At 41.1% G+C, this 21,020-nt stretch overlaps 1 protein-coding gene across 1 annotated transcript in view; it reads right to left on the bottom strand.

Annotated features, from left to right (window-relative positions):
- The window catches only part of LRGUK (leucine rich repeats and guanylate kinase domain containing), a 130,806-nt gene that overhangs the window by 8,132 nt on the left and 101,654 nt on the right, over positions 1–21,020 (bottom strand). Inside the window, exons 16-18 of the mRNA XM_006144992.1 lie at positions 17,529–17,668; positions 10,637–10,725; positions 3,112–3,237 (exon numbers count right to left, since the gene is read on the bottom strand). Coding sequence (XP_006145054.1) covers positions 3,112–3,237; positions 10,637–10,725; positions 17,529–17,668 — 355 coding nt within the window. The remainder of the gene's footprint in view (positions 1–3,111; positions 3,238–10,636; positions 10,726–17,528; positions 17,669–21,020) is intronic.

The raw sequence follows: 21,020 nt of genomic DNA, 5'->3' as shown, positions 1-21,020 counted from the left end.
GAATAGGCATGTTGCAAGTGTATTACAGTAGTCTCCTCTTATCCTTACCAAGTCCAAAAACAGGTGAGCACAATTCAACAAGAAATTTGGAGACAGAGAGCAAGAGCCACTTCTGTAATAACTTTTTAATGGTATATTATTATCACTGTTTTATTATTGTTATTCAGCTCTTACTTTGCCTAACTTATAAATTAAATTTATCATAAGTATATATGTGTTGAAAAAAACATAGTATGTAGAGGGCTTGGCACTATCTGCAATTTCAGTTATTCACTGGGGGTTTTGAAACATTACCTGAGAACAGGGGCAGGGGCATAATGGTATACATCTGCTATCACTGTGGCTCTGCTTCTCATATCCCATGCAGGTTCATACTTTATTTCAGTAGTTTGGGGTTGACTTACCTTTACCCATTCTTTTTATTTCCTTAAAATAAAGTTTACTATATTTTTAAGAGGTTTTTGCTATAGGGTGCACACGCTCGCCAGAAAGACAGAGACAGAAAGCGAGAAATCACCCACCAGGGGGATGGCCATGCCGCAATCCCTTCTCCTCCATTCTCCTCTTGGGATCTTGGGCACACACGCACACGTGCCCAGTGTGAGTTTAAGCCACTGGGTCTGGGACTCAAACTGTGGCCGAGTACATGGGAGTCCAGTGACATAGCCATTATGCCAACAGCTGGTTCCCACTGATTGTTTCTCATTGAACATACATACACATTACTTTTAGAAAATACAGAAAACTAGAAAGACAAAGAGAAATCACACATAGAAAACCACCATTAAATTTTGGCCCTTTTTTCCCTCTACTTTTTGTTTGTTTGTTTGTTTGATGTAATTGTGCATATTTTTCTTAAATAATTTTATCTTAGCTAAAAACCTAACTTTATCTTTTTTTAAATAATTATTTTATTTAATTTTACTTATTTAATTTGACCAGAGAGGGAGGAGGAGAGAGAGAGGGTGCAAATTGCCAGATCCAGGACTTGAACCTTGGTCAGCCATTTGGGTGTCCAGCACTCTTAACCACCACACCACTTGCCGGCCCTAACCTAATCTTATTGTATCCAAAACCTGATATTTAATGGTTGCATAGCAATTCATCAAGTATATGCTTCATGTGTTATTTGATCATTCCTTTATTTTTGGACATTTAGGTTCTTTCCAAGTTGTTCTAATGAATATCTTTGCATATAATTATTTTCACATTTTATGTTATTTTGTTAGTATCTGCTATGGTCTAAAAGGTTGTGTTACATTCCACTCCCAAATTCATATATTGAAATTATAGATCTCAGGGTACTAAAAAGTAGGGAGGTGCCCAGGTCATGAGGACAAAGCCCTTATGAATGGAATGAATACTCTTACAAAATAAATCCCCAGAGAGATCCCCCATTCCTTCCACCTTGGAAGAACACAGCTAAAATGTGCCATAAGCCTAATAATAGTGCTTTGCAAGTCAGAGGTAAGAAAGCGGTGGTGTTGGAGGAAATAGGAACCCTTTTACCGTGAGAACACATGATGTGCAAGCCGACCGGGGCCTATGTGGCATTTTGTTTTCTCTTTCTCACTGATTCCCATTAGCCAGCCTTACTGTACTAAAAATTCAGAGCTCAGCTACTCAGAGGTCCACAGTTCCAACATCGTTACGGAAAGCTAATCAACAGTTACAATGCTAGGGTCTCTCTAGAATCTAGTGACATATGTTCAGACTTGGAACCATTTAGAGTCAACAGTTATTTTTTATCAAATTTATGAAAGGACACCCAAAGTATCACAATAATAAAACTCAGAAGTGAGGAAAAGAATTGCTCCCTTCTAAAATTGTCATCTTATTATGACATACCACCCTCAGAAAAGCTCTCTTTGCTCTAGCAGACTTTTAAAATAACCTTTTGAAATTACAGTAATACTGCAAAAATTATGAAAATGCTTATTGTTGAAAATATGGAGAAAGAACAAAAACATAAAATCTGGCCATAATCCCATCACAAGAAGATGATAACAGTATTTTAGTGTATATTTTTCAGTGTTCTTCCCATTTATTGAATATTTGTTGAATATTTAATCAAATTCTCATGGATTTTTAATAGTTTATTTTTTTTTGGATATAAAAGTAAAATATACATCCTATGCAGACAACTTAGAAGTTAAAGAAAAAAAGGGTAAAGAATACAATTAAAATAACTGGTAATTCTAAAGGAATATATACAACTAACATTTTGGTGTACTTTTTTCCTGTCCCATGGATTGTGCATTTCACTGCCATATGTTTGGATACTCCAGAGGTCCATAATTTCAACACAGTTTCAGAAAGCTTGTCAATAGTTACAATGCTAGGGTCACTAGGCTTTCATACCCACAGGTCCCTTCCAGAGAGTTCTTTGGTTCTCTGTCAGTCATCTGGCCATAGACAATTCACTACAATGATGGGTGCCTGATGGAGACCATATTAAAATTTATAAGGGCCCTGGCTAGAGATCTCCACCTGGGAGTAGACGGTGATTGACCCAATCAGCCATCTTTGCTTAGGAAATCTGTTGAAGACGTACAAAATATGCTCAACTGTAGTGACGGGAACAACTGAAAGAGAATCCCCATGAAATAGGATCCTCAGTCTACACACATTCTGCTTATGTGCCCCACTGAAATGTGGGGACCATGAAATGGCCTTTTATATATGGGACATCAGTTGGTCAATATTTTGAAATATAGCATTATGGCAACCAGAGATGTTGGTTGTAAATTACAGGGACAGATTGGTAGCACATCATTGCTTGCACTACCACGATGGGTGCCAGGGTATTCCCCTGGATTCTCACTTCTTCTGCCACCAGAGAACTGAATGATCTCTAACTGCTCTTGAGTCTGCCTTTGTGTCATTCCCTCAAGATTCAAAGTCTCAGAGAGAAGCTTCCAATTGTATGAACCTAGACTGCATGCCTGTGCCCTCCCTAGAGGGGCAGAGTCTTCCCCTGCAAATTCCACAGTGAGAGGTAGAACTCCCCTTTCTAGTTTAGGATTTCCCTGAAGCCTAGGGAGGAGCACCATGATTTTACCTAACCAGGAGAAAGTAACCAATTATTTTCAACAAAATTCCTTGACTTACCTCTTTTCAGAATATAGTCCAAAGGGAGTTTTAAAATAATCTTCAGACATCTCAAAACTTTTCTCAAGTTCTTCTAAAGTTGTAAAGTAGTGTAGACCACTGATGAATGGTGCCGGTACTGGACCCCTGAAATTCAACATTTTTTTAAAAATTGGTTTTTGTAATGATATCAAGCATATACACATATAATACCTGAATCCTGACCATTATATCCCACATAAATGCAAATGGAAGAAATATCTATGTGGAATAATGTAATGTGACCACTCAGAACTTGTCTTAGTCACAAACATCATTACATTCAAATTTGAAGATTAAGCAAATTTCTGTTATTCTGAATACTCCTTACCCATTAAGCCGTTCATATTAGCAAATTATCTTCCTTGCAACTCACATGCATTCTATTATAAACCCTAGTCTGTTTGTTATGCAAGGTGCAGAAATATATCAACTGTTATAAAAATTGAAATAGATGTTTTCCAATTCTGTTTGTAATCTAATGCTCTGAAATGGTACCTAAGTAAATTATTTCTAAAAATTCTAATATTATACTCTCAACTAAACTCTAGTGATAAAATATTCTTTTTTCATCTATTCATATATGCTAGCCTATTCCCTCAGAGTGACTAGAAAGAAAAAGAATCATTAAACATTTTTAGTGAATAAATCTTGCAGCTATTCACCTTAGCCTTGCTAAATAGAGTAGCTATGTGCAAAGCAGCCCAATTGCATATAAATGCAAGCAAACTCAAAGCATTGATTCATTTGGAACTCATATTTTAAACTGCTTAATTTATCTGTCCATGGTGTTTGAATAGGCTTGGCTTTCTGCTGGTCAGTGGTCACACAGGCCTTAGCTTCAGCTGTTTTGGGGGGACACTGTCTTCTGGTCACCACCGTCCTCAACACCCCCACAACAGAATTCTGTATATGCCGCCTTTTTTTTAATCAGACTATTCAAAGATAGTCTACTAATATGAAGAAAATTAATCACACTTTTTTGTTGTAGTAGTGGATAAGTAGACAAAAAACTAATTTTATTTATAAAAAGATTCTCAACAGATAGCTTAAAAACAGAAAATAAAAATAACTGACACTGAGGACCAGCAGTTAGTGTAACGGCTAAGTCGCTGGACTCCCATGTAACCGACCGCGGTTCACATCCTGGACCCAGTGGCTTAAACTCATGCCGGGTGCGTGTGCGTGCGTGCCCAAAATCCCGAGAGGAGAATGGAGGAGAAGAGATTGTGGCATGGCCATCCCCCCCTGGGGAGTGATTTCTCACTTTCTGTCTCTCTGTCTCTGTCTCTCTTTCTGGCGAGCGCATGCGCCCTATAGCAAAAACCTCTCCAAAAAATAATAATAACTGACACTGAAAATTTGAAATGGCCTTTAAAATTCTATTTCCTTGAATCATTGAATTTCTAACTTAAAACATTTGTTAAAATGTTATATTAGGTTGGTGCAAAAGCAATTGCAGTTTTGAACTGTGAACTTTAAATCATGATAATTAGGCTCAAACACATCTTTATTAATCAAACTAGGAGCCATTACAACTGACACATTTTTGCCCATGAGAAATGGGTTTGTTCTTTCTCTGTAGCATAAAAATCCATTGTTTGGGATCCGACACTTTTGGAAAGCATCTACATCCTGCTGGTTATGGAAGCATTTTCCCTGCAAAACATTGTGGAGATGCTTGAAGAAGTGGCAGTTGGTTGATGAGAGGTCAGGTGAATATGGCAGATGAGGCTGAACTTCACAGTCAAATTCATTCCACTTTTCTTTTTTTAGAGGTTTTTGTTATAGGGCGCATGTGCGCACCAGAGAGACAGAGAGACAGAAAGCGAGAAATCACCCCCCCAGGAGGGATGGCCATGCTGCAATCCCTTCTCCTCCAATCTCCTCTCAGGATCTTGGGCACGCACGCACACGCACCCAGCGTTGAGTTCTAAGCCACTGAGTCCAGGACGCGAACCGTGGTCGACTATGTGGGAGTCCAGCAACATAACCATTACTCTAACTGCTGGTCCCAATTCATTCCACTTTTGAAGCACTGTCTGTGCAATGTGCATTGTTGTGGAGTAGAACTAGGCCCTGGCTGCTGACCGATACTGGCAGCAGGTGCTGCAGTTTCCGGTGCTTCTCGCTGATTTGCTGAGCATACTTAATGTAATGGTTTGCCAGGATTCAGAAAGTGGATCAGACCCCAGCAAACAGTGAACATGATCTTTTATGGGTGTATGTTTGGCTTTGGGATGTGCTTTGGAGCTGCATCTCAGTCCAACCACTGAGCTGGTCATCATCAGTTGCCATATAAAATCCATTTTTCATCATGATCTGATCAAGAAATGGTTCATTGTGGTTGTGTAGCATAAGAGAAGGTGACACTCAAAGCAATTTTTCTGATTTTCAGTTAGCTCAGGAGGCACCCACTTATTGAGCTTCTTCACTTTTCCAATTTGTTTCAAATGCCAAAGGATCATGGAACGGTTGACCTTGAGTTCTTCATCAATTTCTCATGTAATCATGAGAGGATCAGCTTCAATGACTGCTCTCAGTGGTCCCTGTTAACTTCTTATGGCCAGTCACTACGCTCATCTTCAAGGCTCTCGTCTCCTTTGCAAAACTTGAACTGCACTGTGTGTTCCTAAGCAGTTTCTGGGCCAATATGTTGTTGATGTTATGAGTTGTCTCCACTGCCTTATGACCCATTTTGAACTCGAATAAGAAAATCACTCGCAGAACCAGCAGATGGTGTAATGGTTACATGGCTGGACTCCCATGTAGTTGACTGAGATTTGAGTCTCAGACCTAGCGGCTTAACACTCGCACAGGGTGCGTGTGCATGTGTGCCCAAAATCCTGAGAGGAGAATGGAGGAAAAGGGGTTGTGGCATGGCCATCCCCATCAAGGAGTGAATTCTCACTTTCTGTCTCTCTGTTTCTCTCTGTCTCTCCAGCAAGCGCATGAACCCTATGGCAAAATTTGCTCTAAAAAAATAAAAAGAAAATCACTTGAATTTGCTTTATTTTTAACATCATGTCCATAGTATAAAATATAGAAGACAAAAAACAGCAAGTAATAAGTCATTAGTAAAAAAAAAAAAAAAATAAAGAACTGTATATTGGGAACCAGCAGTTAGCATAATGGCTATGTCGCTGGACTCCCACGTAGTCAACTGCGGTTTGCATCCCAGACCTGGTGGTTTAAAACTCATGCCGGGCACGTGTGCGTGCATGCCCAAGATCCTGAGAGGAGAATGGAGGAGAAGGGACTGCGGTGTGACCATCCCCCCTGGGGGGTGATTTCTCGCTTTCTGTCTCTCTGTCTCTCTCTGTCTGTCTGGCGAGCGCACGCACCCTATAGTGAAAACCTCGCCAAAAAAAAAAAAGAACTGTATATTAAAATGATGTATAACATAACCACATTTTAAGAATGTATCCAATATCGGGAACCAGCAGTTAGCATAATGGCTATGTCGCTGGACTCCCACGTAGTTGACTGCGGTTCGTGTCCCGAACCTGGTGGCTTAAAACTCACGCCGGGCGCGTGTGCATGCGTGCCCAAGATCTCGAGAGGGGAATGGAGGAGAAGGGATTGCGGCATGACCATCCCCCATGGGGGGTGATTTCTCGCTTTCTGTCTCTATGTCTCTGTCTGTCTGGCGAGCGCACGCGCCCTATAGTGAAAACCTCTAAAAAAATAAATAAATAAAAAAGAATGTATCCAATATCAAAAGACAAATGATAACAATGCAAAACCATAATTACTTTTGCACCACTTAGTAGTTAAAATTTTGTTAGTGCTCTTAGGAACTTTCTGAAAACAGGGAATTTTGTACTTTATTATTCTAATATTCCAAAAGGTCACAGGAAAAGAATTCAGAACAATGAAGCCTGTAACATCAATGAGAAAATAACATGCAAATGTTCCATAACCATCTTCCCCCCCGGCCCCTACAAAAAACTTTATTTTCTTTTGGTCCAAGGCATAGGAGAGGGCTCCAGGGCAGTTAAAAAGCTGCCAAGTGACTGGAGAGAGAGGCCTGCAAGCTGAGACCAGGAGACGCAGGGCCTTCCCGCCCCTGTGCTCTGGAGGCCCACTGTGCTTCAACGTGAGTCTGGGTGATACTCACCCAGACCATCTTGGGGACCCCCAGCCTACAGAGGTTAGTCAGGTGGTGGCCCATCTTCTTGATGAGTTTCGTTTCCTCATCTAGGAAGGGGGTCTCCAGGAAGTCGCAGAGATGGGAGTCAGTGTGGCAGCACCCAGGGCATGAAGATCCAAAAGGGCCTGGCTCAGAGCTTTCTCCAGGGTCATGGCAGTTTCCATGGCATCTAGAGTTTTACCCCATCTATCCTGATACGGCATCTGTGTGCCCTGGAAAAGAGTGTGGCTGCCAAGCTGGTTTTGCATCTTTTTTTTTTTTTTTGGAGAGTTTTTTTTTTTGCTATAGGGAGCGTGGGCTCACCCAAGAGACAGAAAGCAAGAAATCACCCCCTGGGGGTGGGGATGGTGATGCCATAATCCTTTTTCCTCCATTCTCCTCTCAGGGTTTTGAGCACACACACACACACACACGTGCACATGCATGCACGCAACCGGCATGAATTTCAGGCCACTGGGTCTGGACTCGAACTACAGTCGACCACGTGGGAGTCCAATGCCTTAACCACCATGTCACCTGCTGACTGGGGTTTTACATCTTTAGGAATGTTCCACTTCTCCTTGGCCACCTCAAGGAAGCGACTGCCCATGCCCTCCAGAGCCACATCGTCACCACTGAAATAGAAACCCAGAGAGAGGTAGGAGGACACAGATGCAGATTGACGGTATGGCTCACAGCAGCTTCCCTCATGGCAGAATAATTCTGACGAATCTGGAGCTCATGGCTGGTCCAGAATTAGAAGCTAACCACAAAACGGTGTTGGCTGGCTCCAGAGGCAGGAGATGGCCTAGAAGATGGTCTCAGAGATGGCGACTAGCCAAGAAATTAGAGGATGGTTGGAGCCTGGGAACTGTTCTGTTCTGTCTGTCCAAACACACTGAAGCAAGAATCAGATCCATGGGACCTCCAGGCACGCGACCAACCATAACTTTTTTAATTTTTATTTTTAAGAGATTTTTGCTATTTGGGCATGTGCATTCACCAGAGAGAGAGAAAGAGAGAAAGCGAGAAATTACCACCCCCACCCCATGATGGATGGCTATGCCACAATCCCTTCTCCTCCATTCTCCTCTCAGGATCTTGGACACCACACACACACACACACACACACACACACACACAGAGTGAGTTTGAAGCTGCCGGGCCCAGGACTTGAACCATGGTCAACTCCAACCATGTGGGAGTTGAGAGAAGTAACTGCTATGCCATCTGCTAACCCCCCGAACATCACTTTTTTAAGAATCAGTTTTTGAGGCCAGCAGATGGTGTAGTTGGTGTAGTGGTTATATCACTGGATTCCCACGTGGCAGACAGTGGTTTGAGTTCCAGACCTGGTGACTTAAGACTCACACTGAGCGTGTGTGTGTGCGCACGCATGTGTGTGTGTGTATGCTCAAGATCCCAGAAGGAGAATGGAGAAGGGACTGAGGTGTAGCCATCCCCCATGGAGGGTGATTTCTCACTCTCCCTCTCACTATCTCTGGCTCCTCCCTCCTACCCCACCCACCACCCACCAGCACATATGTCCTAAAGCAAAAATCTCTAAAAAAAAAAAAATCAGTTTTGGGGACCAGCAGTTGGCATAATGGTTATGTCGCTGGACTCCCATGCAGTCAACCACAGTTTGAGTCCCAGACCTGGTGGCTTAAACTCATGTTGAGTGCATGTATGTGCCCAAGATCCTGAGAGGAGAATGGAGGAGAAAGGATTGCGGTGTGGCCATCTCCCTTGGGGGATGATTTCTCACTTTCTGTCTCTCTGTCTCTCTCTGTCTTCTTGGCGAGCACACGTACCCTGTAGCAAAAACCTCTCCAAAAAAAAAAAAAAAAATCAGTTTTTAACAATTAAGGTGCTGTGAATCTGAGAACCTTTTTCTGCATTACAAAACATTAACTGCAGAAGTAACTCTGCTCTGGGACTAGCAGTTAGAGTAATGGCTATGTTGCTGGACTCCCACGTAGTCGACCGCGGTTCGAGTCCCAGACCTGGTGGCTTAAACCAACGCCGAGCACGTGTGCGTGCGTGCCCAAGATCCCGAGAGAAGAATGGAGGAAAAGGGATTGTTAGTGTGGCCATCCCCCCTGGGAGGTGATTTCTCGCTTTCTATCTCTCTGTCTCTCTCTGTCTTTCCAGCAAGCGCACACACCCTATAGCAAAAATCTCTCCAAGAAAAAAGTAACTCTGCTGTATATTGATGCTAGATTGGCATTCAGACCATCCAGTTATTTATTTTGAGTAAAACATAAGGCCTAAATGTGCCTCTTTGTATATAATAGTTAATAGAACAAGAAATACTTAGCTACTAACCTTTCTGAGGCCCTTACTCTGTGGCAGTCAGTAAGGAAAATATTTCATACTAAGACTAAGAATTCATGGGTTAATAAAAATAGGTGGTTTCTATCCTTATAGAATTTACAGTCTACTATAGAAAGGAGAAATTAAACACATGCTTCCACAAATAATTAATTCTTACTGTTTGGAGAGTCATGACAGACAAGTACAAGGTCCTCAACAGGATATAGTTCACCTTCATTCACGAACACCAGAAATACTCTTTAACTTACAGGAAATCATATGTTTCTAGTAGTGAGGTATGAGACAGAGATACTAAAAATAAGTTTTAAGTCCAAAATGGAATCACAAGAAGGTTAAGTTTTAAGATGGAGACTCAGCAGCTCGGCTGCTTGCTCAGGAGAGACGGCTTGTGACAGTGGCTCGGTGACTAACCTAGGCAGCACGACCTAAATTTTTCCAGGTCCCACATTCTGGGGAAGAAGATAATGGTATTTTTACATCCCAAAACTTTTAGACAAAGACTCTCCTGACCTTCGTACCCACTCCAAAATTAAGAGAAATAACTGAACTCATCTAGTGCGGGATTCCCCACACAAGAGAAACACATGCACGAGAGCAGGCCCAGACAAAGCACCTTCTAATCAGAGAAATGCCCCTACCCCAGTTCTTGGGAAACACAGTTTCTAGGACTCGATTCCTGCTTCGGAGCTCTGTTCTTCCTTCCCTCTCTTAATAAACTCTGCTTGCTGCTCCCTCTCTGTGTCTGTGTCTTTAAGTCTTCGTGAACGTGAGACAAGAACCCATGTAGGTGCTGGGTCTGATCACGTCTGCACCACTGTGTCCCTGAGTCAGTGGCTATGAGCATATTGTGGCTTTTTAAGAAATACATAAATGAATAGAAAATATAAATTCCTACACTGGGTTTACTGCCAAATCACTGGGTCCATTTTCATACAGAAATCTTTGTTCATGTTGATGATTTGAGTGACTTGGTATATCTAGACACTATTCGATCAGTCTAAAGTTGCTCAGGTATAAATAAGCATGATAAGTTCCTACCTTTGGAATAGGAGAGTGTGATTAGGGGGCGTCTTTCCCATTAGAGCTTGTCGGGCTGCCTCATGCTGTCTGTGTAAAGAATCTCTTTCCTAGGCAAGAAACATGATCAAAAAATTATGCTGACATTATAAATGTGTCAGATGACTAAAATAGCTATAATAATTTTCCTCTTACGAGATATTGCCAAATACATAGACAGAAAAAAGGACAGGAATAAAAAGCAATCAATATTTGTTCAGTGGAAAGAAAAGAACAAACTTTATGACTAAAATGAAGAGTTCTGTTTTATATTTTTATAAAAATGACAATTTAATATATAAACTTTATTTGACATCTAAATAACAATGTGGCGATTTTTATAGACATTTTAGATTTACATTTAAAAATTTTTTTCTAATGGGGTTATACACTTCTTAAGGGTACAGGCTATTTTATTTTATTTTATTTTATTTTTGGAGAGGTTTTTGCTATAGGGTGCATGTGCTTGCCAGAAAGACAGAGAGAGGCAGAGAGACAGAAAGCAAGAAATCACCCCCCCCCAGGGGGGATGGCCACGATACAATCCCTTCTCCTTCATTCTCCTCTTGGGATCTTGGGCACGTATGCACACACACGTGCCCGGCATGAGTTTAAGCCACCGGGTCCAGGACTCGAACCATAGTGGGCTACATGGGCGTTCAGCGACATAGCCATTACGCTAACTGCTGGTCCCAAAGGTACAGGCTATTATTCTCTTTAGTCCTCCCTGATCTAAGAGGACTTCAAAAAACTTCATGAGAAAATGGAATCAAAGTATAAGTTTATTGGTGCACAAAATTTGAAATCCATGCATAGCTTTTTTATAACACATCTTCGATGAGTTCTTCTTTTCTTTTTGCCAGAGGAAGTATGGGCTCAGAGAGGGAGGGAGGGAGAAAGCACCCTTCAATGGGGTATGGCCATGCCACAATCTTATCTCCATTTCTCCGTCCTTTCAGGATTTTGGGCACACACGGGCATGGGCTCAGCATACTTTCAAGCCACTGGGTATTCAAACCGAATAGTTGTTCATGTGGGATCTGGCTGCCTTAACCACTATGCCATGTAGTTGACCCTCACTAAACTTTTTGAAGACCTTTCATACGGTAGCTGGTTGGATGAATATGCACTTAAATATTTAAGTATAACTGTGAAACAAGAAAAATTGGAAAGTCTTCCCCCATATTACAGTGATATCACCATTACCATCAATACATAGTAAGGGCTAATGAGGATACAAAACTCAGCCCCTGTGTTCAAAGGGTTATAGCCTTGTTGGCAAAAGAAGATAAAAAAAAGATGGGAGGGGGGAGGCTAGCACGTGCTATTTCATAAATGGAACACCTTGTGCTTATACCTGGGTCAGCTGATGGATTCTGACCTGTTTAGCAACCATCCATGAACTGCATTTGCTCACTTAAATGAAACCAAATATATAACATTTTTAATTTACAGAAAAAATAAATTATCAAGTGCTTATTTGTTTTACATAAAGGGTTCATCATTTATAAAGAAAGTTATAATAATATTTATCTAAATAGCAAGTACATCTAAAGTACACTAATCTTTGCTTGAAGTAATGTAATCTGAAATAAGCTTGGCTGTTTTGATTTTATCTCACTACCAGACTCCACTATAAGTAGGAATTCACCTAAAATTGCATAAGAAATATTAAGAACAATCTGCTATGGAAAGAATACATGCTATAGTCAACAGTAATGAGCCATGCCACTGGCTAACTACTGGTCTTGGGGACTAGCATAGTTTCAGGTGTTCACATGACTTGGGGAAATTTTGTTTTCTACAGTGCACATGCTCTCACCAAACAGACAGAGAGAGACAGAGAGGTAATTGGGACCGCACCGCAATCCCTTCCCCCTAGTTCCCCTCTTGGGATCTTGGGCAGATATGTACACACACCCGGTGTGAGTTTTAAGCTGCCAGGTCTGGGCCGAGGTGGGCCATGTGGGAGTCCGGCACCTTAACCACTACACCACCTGCTGGCCCCATGTGAGGAATTTTGTTAAGAATCAGGTTTTGACAATTAGGTTAGTGTGATTCTAAGAACATTTTTGCATTACAAAACCTTAACTGCAGGAGTGACTGCTCCTGATACCAAGGTTGGCACACTGAGCATCTCTGGGGAACAAGACATATCCCGGGGACCAGGAGTCCCTGTGGTCACTGCTATATCCTCAGCACACACACCTTAGCATAAAGCACAAGCCCAGTAAATCTCTTTAATGCACAACGGAATATGGGGGGATAATATAAAGAGTGAATAATGTTTACCATTCTTGGTAATCTGAACTAGAATTTGCTGTCAACTCTTCCTATCTTAAGAAGGTCTAGGTCAAGCTTTGAAAGTATTCTTTTATTTTATTTTTAGGAGTTTTTGCTATAGGGTGCATGCATTCTCCAGAAAGAGAGAAAGAGAAAGAGAGAGACAGAAAGCAAGAAATCACTCCCCAGGGAGGATGACCATGCCGCAATCCCTTCTCCATTCTCCTCTTGGGATCCTGGGCATGCACACACACGTGTCCAGCGTGAGTTTAAGCCACTGGGTCTGGGACTCGAACCGTGGTCAGCTACATGGGAGTCCAGCAACATAGCCATTACACTAACTGCTGGTTTCAAAATTATTCTTAGAAACCTACACATGAGAGCTAACATGGACTCACTGAAGAACATAGACTGTTAGGTGGATATCTGATTACCAAGACCATGCCAGTCATTTCTTGGCCATTAGGTCTGTGCTTCTACGTAAGCAAGATGAAAAGAAAATATCTGTCCAGAGGTCAGGGAGAGGCTCTAAAGCCACAACAAAGGAACTAACCTTACTCAAGGTTCATCACTTAAACACTGTATGTTTAGGCCCAGTCACTGGCATGCTGATAATGCAAGTGCCTCACAAAACTGAAAGCCATGAGGGTGACTACAGGGTCAGATCCCCAGATCAGTATGAGAATGTGTTAGGTGCAAATGGGCACCCAGGATCCAGAGGGACTGGAGGGCTGGGGAAAGGGGGTCACAGCATGCCCGTACCTGGTCCAGGGTGCTTCATCCAATCTCTCTCTCTCTCTTTCTCTCATGAGCACACACATACTCTCTACACTTAGTAGTGAAGAAACAAAATAAACAAAACAAAAACACCTACATGTTTAAATAACTCCAATATATATCTGAATTGCTTCACATTACTATCAAATTACATTAACTAAATCTTGCTGTGAATTTATTATTGTTGTTATTTATGTTTGTTATTACTCATCTTTGTGGGATTTTGTTATTATTTTACCCTGGATGGGTCTATACTGTGCATTTACTGTGATTTTACTCTATACCATCCTAATATTTTCCCCCATGGATGCTTGACCTAAATTATATCATGACTGGGAAGAAGACTGTAGTAGTGGTGAAGCAGGCATGACCCCATCTTGGAGGAGCACCTCCAAGAGAAGTGGGGAATGAAGCAAGTGTGACTCCATTTTGAAAAGGTCCTTCCATCTTTGAAACTGTGCCTTCTTCTCCCCCTCCCCATGAGTGTAGATAAGATCCAAAGAAGCCCCACTCCCAGCGGCCTCAAGAAACAATCAGTAACCATAGACCTTGACCAGAATCAGGGAAGCCATTAAAATTCCATTGTAATCAGAACTTACCCTTAAGACTAATTAACCTGCTTGCTTTGCTTCTGTAACTGGCTTTTTTGCTTTGAAGATAGAAAACCCTACCCCCTACCTTTCCGGAAACCCCTTTACTTTGTCCCTTTGTCCTTGTAAACCATCTGTGCATTTTTGGCCTATATAAGCTCCTTTCTCCTTTCACTCAGGGACATGAGAGACATGAGTCCCCCGTATACCACCAGCTTAATCAATAAACTCCAATAAATGTGGCTATTTCTGGATGTCCTCTTATTTCTCACTGAGAAGACTACAACAGTGGCAGCATAGTTTTTGATCTTCTAGAATCTCCAAATAAAAGTAGATATAGCAACCGACTACCAAATGAAAAACATATCGAAACATTTACAACAAAACTATGTGATAAGATATTCTCTCCATCCCCCAAATATAGAGACCTAAATGCCACAACTCCTCCATGGTATCAGTGTCCATGCAGGAGGAAGCTGAAGAGAGCGACACAGTGACGGAAAGGACTGAGAATAGGAGTCCACCAAGACAGCTAAAAACCTGCACTGAGAAGCAAAGTGGACAACTGGGAGCTACAGCTGGAACACAACAGGGGGTTTGTTCTCACTGCAATAGTAGATGATTAAGTAGCTCCAGAGGAGCTGGATCAGCTGTGAATTCGTGAAACTGACCCACTTGTGCTCCTTCCTGAGACAGGCCGCATTTAAGGAAGCTGATGGGAGTGGAATAAATATTTATTAGGACAGAATCAACAGAAACAAAGAAAAGAAAAAGTTCAGATTCAAAGAGGCAAAGTGGGAACAAAGCCAGGAAACCTCAAGAAGGAAGCTGCCGTCTATGTATAAGGGAGTTTTTCAAAAGGTCACAAAGAATTTATGTTACGGAAAAGTTATGCAGGGATTGCAAAATTTTTTGCACCAAAATAAAACTTGTACTTTAATACAAACTTCTTGAAATACCTTCATATATTAATGCTATTTGAAAGTCCTTTCTAAAAATTTGAGAAAATTAACTCCATATAAAAATGAGCAATAGAAAGTATTGGGCTGTTGGAAAAGTCTTATTGCATTTTTGTATAGAAATACAGAAAAACATGTCATGACTTTCCTGACGACCCAATATTTACTCAAATCTCATACAAAGTTATTATAAGAAATAAAGAGGAAAATGAGCAGAATAACACTCCACAGACAATGAAAGCTTATGCCGGAAATAGATGATATTTAGGTCACTAATCTACTACTGATTTCGCAAAATAAGCTAAAAGGCATTAAGAAGATGATACAAGGGGTCAGATGGTGGTGCAGTGGTGGAATATGATGCTCTGTGAGGCAATCAAATGGGAAGGTTCAGGGTTCCAAGAACAGAGACCTACCTGAGTATGCTGGACATGCATGTGCCCATGAGCTGAGACTGGCTGGAGGCTAGGGGTGGACTGTGACAGTAAGACCTATTGGGGATGCTGTGTCTCTCTCTGTCTGTCTTGCTCTTGCTCATGGGAGAAATAAATAAACTTTCTTTAAAAAGGAAATGGCACAAATCACTAAGGAACAAATAGTTTACAATTTATGTAAATAAGGTAGCCGAACTCGGGAAGAAATTAGAAATAAAAAGAATTAGAACTATTTAAAAATTGTTTTAGAAGTGAAAATTAGACTAGAAAAAATACATCAAATAATCACTTAAGAGAAAGTATGGAGAAAAAAAATTTTAATCAAAAAGAAATGAAGAAAGAGGTGAAAAAGGATTAAAGAGAAAATGACAAATATTTCAGATTGAAAAAGAAGGTCCAACACTTCAATTACAGCCATTTGTCTCTTCGTATTCCTAGATAATCACATAAAAACAATTGCAAATGGAAAATGATCATAGCCTATCTGAAGGCAGTGTGAAGGCTGCATATAATACTCCAGTTCACGCTGATTTCTCAGAGTTCTCAGTGAACATAGTTGGGACTAAGTTACATGATTGGTTTAAATAGATTGAAGTTACAAAACATGGGCTCTGCTTGGACTAACAGTTAAGGCTCAGTCCAAGAATATTCAAAATTATAACTCGGCATCACTGAAAGTTTTCTTTTGAAATACATATCTTACTGTATTCATAGCAATTTGTTTTTGTTTTTGCCAGAGGGCTTGCCAGAGAGAGATAAAGCAGCAGAAAGAAAGAGTGAGAAAGAGGGCCAGAGGGAGTAGGAGAAAGCACTTCTCACTGGGGAATGGTCACATTGCAGTGCCTTCTCTATTTCTCCACCCTGTTGGGATTTGGAGCATGCAAAACACACAAACGGTAGTGTATTTTTCAACCAGTGGGGCCAGGATTTGAACTGTATGATCACTCATGTGGGATCTAGTTCCCTTAACCACTAGGCCATGGGCCAATTCATGCAGTACTTTTCTATTCTTGCTAATTAGAAGAGTTGAGTATCATATGACACATATGATATATAAAGATATCTATAATTTAACAAGGTAGTTCTGTCTGCAGAATCCAAAAAATCACTCATAGATATCTATGTATATCACATATATAATATAGAATTATAGATCTGTAGAACTACCAGGAAAGGGGGTGATTGGCCAGCCTGCTTACCAGTTAACTCTGTGGCTGACTGCCATAAGATATTACTCAAGATAATTCAAAGTTTGCTGGCTCCCTGTACATTGACTACAAATCCTACTAAACAGACTACCATCACTACCAATACTGTACTTTAGATGGCTTCTACTAATGGACTTTTACCCAATCCCATCCATTCCCTCATCTCTATAGGACCCTCCTGTAATCTTTGCCCAGTGTAAACTCTCCAGAACAACTGACATGTATTGTAATCCCTTTACTATTAATAGTATCAAGGACCCTCGCCTTTTCAGGGTGGGTAGGCCAGCTGTCACTTCCATCTGGCGATACTGTTAGGGGTTCTGATCATAGGCCCCAAGGACTGACCCTTATAAGATGCTGGCTTTGAGACCAGTAAACTCCCTTTTTTCCTTATAGCTTTTGCTTTATTGTTGTTCTTTTTGGCTTGACTACTGAATATCCTACTTTTAGAACCAGTGTCTATTTTTAGAGGTGTGGAACAAGGCAAAAAATATCCTGTGTTCAGCTGATACCAGTGATGGAATAATTTGGGGAAAAACTTATTTGTTCCAAATATTAAACCCCCTTTTTGTCTGACGTGGTGTAAGGATTGGTTCCTCTTTACCCTTGTACTCCTCCCTTACCGCTGGTGTTTTTTTGACTGAAAGTTTGGCCCATAATTTAACAAGGTAGTTTCTGTCTGTTGAATCCATGAAATCACCCGTTTTTGAAGTACTTTGCTTCTTATGAGGCTCTTCAGATTTCAGGTGAGATGTCTGAACATCTGGGAGAAAAAAAAATTAAAACGAATGGCATAAAACATAATAAGAAACATTTGTGAAGTGATGGAAGTGTTTTATATTTATATTTGCCCAAATACAACCAATTTAAAGTCTGTGAACTTCAACTTGCAAGTAAATAAAAATATATCTTAGAATAATACAGTAATTAATAATAAACAACCAATTAATAAAGTAATTAATAATAAATAACCAATAATAATAAATAACCCATAATACTTCCTGGACATGTCCTGTGAATATACCTACTATCAGTCATTATAGGCTTATGAATGGAATTAAAGGGAGTAAACCTTGGCAAAAACAATGCTCTCTAGATACATAATTGTAATGTCACTCCTATAATTACTTTTCACTTGACAAAATTCTTCCTTTTATAGAACTTGAAATGATTTGTTTAAAGTCTACTTATTTCTTCCAGGAGAGATGAAGACAGAGAGATGGGAGCCCCCAACGAGGTCTTCATGCTGGGATTGAGCCCAGTCTCAACTAGCCCGGATCATGGCAGGAAATAGATGATACAGATGATGAAATCACTGTTTAACATAATTTACCAGGTTGGCCCCATAGAACAGTGGTTAAACATTATGCATCAGGAAACACCTACATGGTTGACCATGGTTCAAATACCATCCCTGGTGGCTTAAAAAAAACCATGATGGGCATGTGTGCATGGATGTCCCAAATCTCTCAACAGATGAAGAACTGGAAAAAGGATCACAGTGTGACCATATCCCTTGGGGAGAAGATTGTGTGTCACTTTCTCATTCTCTCTCTCTCTCGTTCACACACACACACACACGCACACACGTACCCTCTGGCAATATAAAACAATTATTTATAAATAATATCTAACACTTCCCTTTAAATATTAGAATATCCAGAGACCTAGAATACAAGAATATAAATTTCTATTACTGCTCACTTATGTAAGCAGTAGGTGTAAGTACCTTTGGATAGGTAGGAACATTATACTTTCAGAAATGTTGCTTTTAACATATTAAAGTAGGGAGTGGACAGTGGTACATGGTTAAAAAAAATGTGATACTCATTGAGCGTGACCATGTAGAAAGGCTCCAGGTTTGCATCAGAAATATTCCTGAGTACCTTGAGCACATACACACTCATAATCAGGGCTGGCTGAAGCTGGGATGGATTGTGGCATCAAGACCCCAGTGGGGCGGGCCCAGCAGTTAGCATAGTGGTTATGTCACTGGCCTCCCATGTGGTCAACCACGGTTCCCATCCCGGACCCAGTGACTTAAAACTCACGCCAGGTGCATGTGCGTGCATGCCCAAGATCCCAAGAGGAGAATGGAGCAGGGATTGTGGCATGGTCATCCCCCCTGGGGGGTGATTTCTCGCTTTCTGTCTTTCTGTCTCTCTCTCTGTCTGTCTGGTGAGTGCACATGCCCTATAGCTAAAAGCTCTCTCTCAAAAAAAAAAAAAAAAAAAGACCCCAGTGGGGGGTGCTTGTCTATCTGTCTCTTTTGCTTATGGAGGAAATAAATAACTTTTAAGTTGTTAAAATAACTAATTTCCATGTGCCCCTAGTTAGTATGGCTGACTGGGCAGGTGTGAGAAGCTGCTCTCACCCAAACAACAATGACAAAAAGCAAACTAATGTATAACATAAATTTTTGTTTTTTATGTTTTTAAGATTTTTTGCCACAGGTCATGTGCATGCACTGAGAGAGACAAAGAGAGGGAAAGTGAGAAATCACCCCCTAAGGGGATGGCTATGCCTCAATCCCTTCTCTTTCATTCTCCTCTCAGGATTTTGGGCACGCACGCACATGCACCTGGTGTGTTTTTCAAGCTACTGGGCCCTGGACTTAAACCATGGAGTCAGCTATGTGGGATCCAGTGCCTTAACCACCACACCACCTGCTGGCCCTATTTTGGTTTTGATACACAGTGAGACTAAAAGCAAGAAAGAACACAAGTGAAGGCCAGACTCTAAGTTGGAGGAGTGAGAATTGATGCCAAGAGGTCAGAGGATACTGGAGGCCAAGGTTGGAACACCCAGGCTGAGAGAAGAGGCCAAAGTCACTGTGTGTTTAGGAAACACGTACTGGGATCTTTGATGAGAGATCAGAACCAAGATGTCTAGAAATCTCAGCCCACAGCCCTAGCAACTTTGCCTAGGAAGTCTCACCTTGACTGAGGACAGAAACACCTGTGGGAAATCAGAACTCTATCTGTGCTGTATATTGGTACAGGATCTGACTTTGACCTCCCTACCTGTGCGGCAATACCAAACTAAGACCAAGGAAAATGCTGTTGCAGATAAGTAAAACTATTTAATCATGGTAGGAAAGTCTACAATCCACAGCCCAGAATCTGTCTAGAGAGAGAGGGAGAAAAATTCAATGGATGCAATGAATGGGCCAAGAACATAGCCAAGGGATTCCAGACAAAAGGGCAATCTAAAAGGAACATTAAAGTACATTGGGACCAGCAGATGGTATAATGGTTATGTCGCTGGACTCCCACATAGTTGACTGCAGTTCGAGTCTCAGTCCTGGCAGCTTGAAAATTATGCCAGGCATATGTGTATGTGTGCCCAAGATCCTGAAAGGAGAATGGAGAAAGGATTGTGGTGTGGCCATCCACCCTGGGGTATGATTTCTTGTTTTTTTTTGTCTCTTGGTCTTCCTCTGTATAGCAAAAAATCTCTCTGAAAAAAAAATAATAATAAGTAACAACATTTATCATAGCCACAATGATAAAAGGAGGCAATTGTTAAAACATTTCTTTGTTAAATCTTCCTGATTTAAAAAAAAGGAATTTGGAACTGTATTTATTGAGCACCTACAGGACAGTGCCCTGGGTGTTAGAGACGTAAATGAAAAGTTCTTGAGGCAGGATGGTGGTGGAGCACTAAAATGTGACACCCTGCAAAGCTGACCTGCATGGGAAGGGACACAGTTTGCATCCAGAGTCTTCCCTGAGTGTGCCAGGCACATGCATGCCCAATCCTGGGCTGGTTGAAGCTAAGAGTGGATTACAGCAGCCGAGCCCTTTTGGAGTTGCTGTCTCTCTCTGTCTCTCTCATTCATGGAGAAAATAAATAAAATTTTTAAAAAGTCCTTCATTGTAGGGACTATATTCTAATGTTGAAGGCAAATAACAGATTAAATCACGTCAGGTCATAGTAAGTGTGGTGAAGAAACAGGAAGCTGGATAAGGGGACAGACTGAGAGATGGCATGGTGGTCAAAGGAAGTCCTCTCTAGGGTGTGACACCTGAACAGATCTCTAAAGATATGAAAAAGAAAGCCTTCAAATATCTGGGGGGGGGGGGGCCCGCAGTCAGGGTAAAGGACATGTTTCT

The sequence above is a fragment of the Tupaia chinensis genome, unplaced genomic scaffold (genome assembly GCF_000334495.1).
Source record: "Tupaia chinensis unplaced genomic scaffold, TupChi_1.0 Scaffold000140_1, whole genome shotgun sequence".
Taxonomy (NCBI): Eukaryota; Metazoa; Chordata; class Mammalia; order Scandentia; family Tupaiidae; genus Tupaia; species Tupaia belangeri.
Note: the sequence above shows the minus strand (reverse complement) of the source record. Positions and strands in the feature narration are given on the sequence as shown.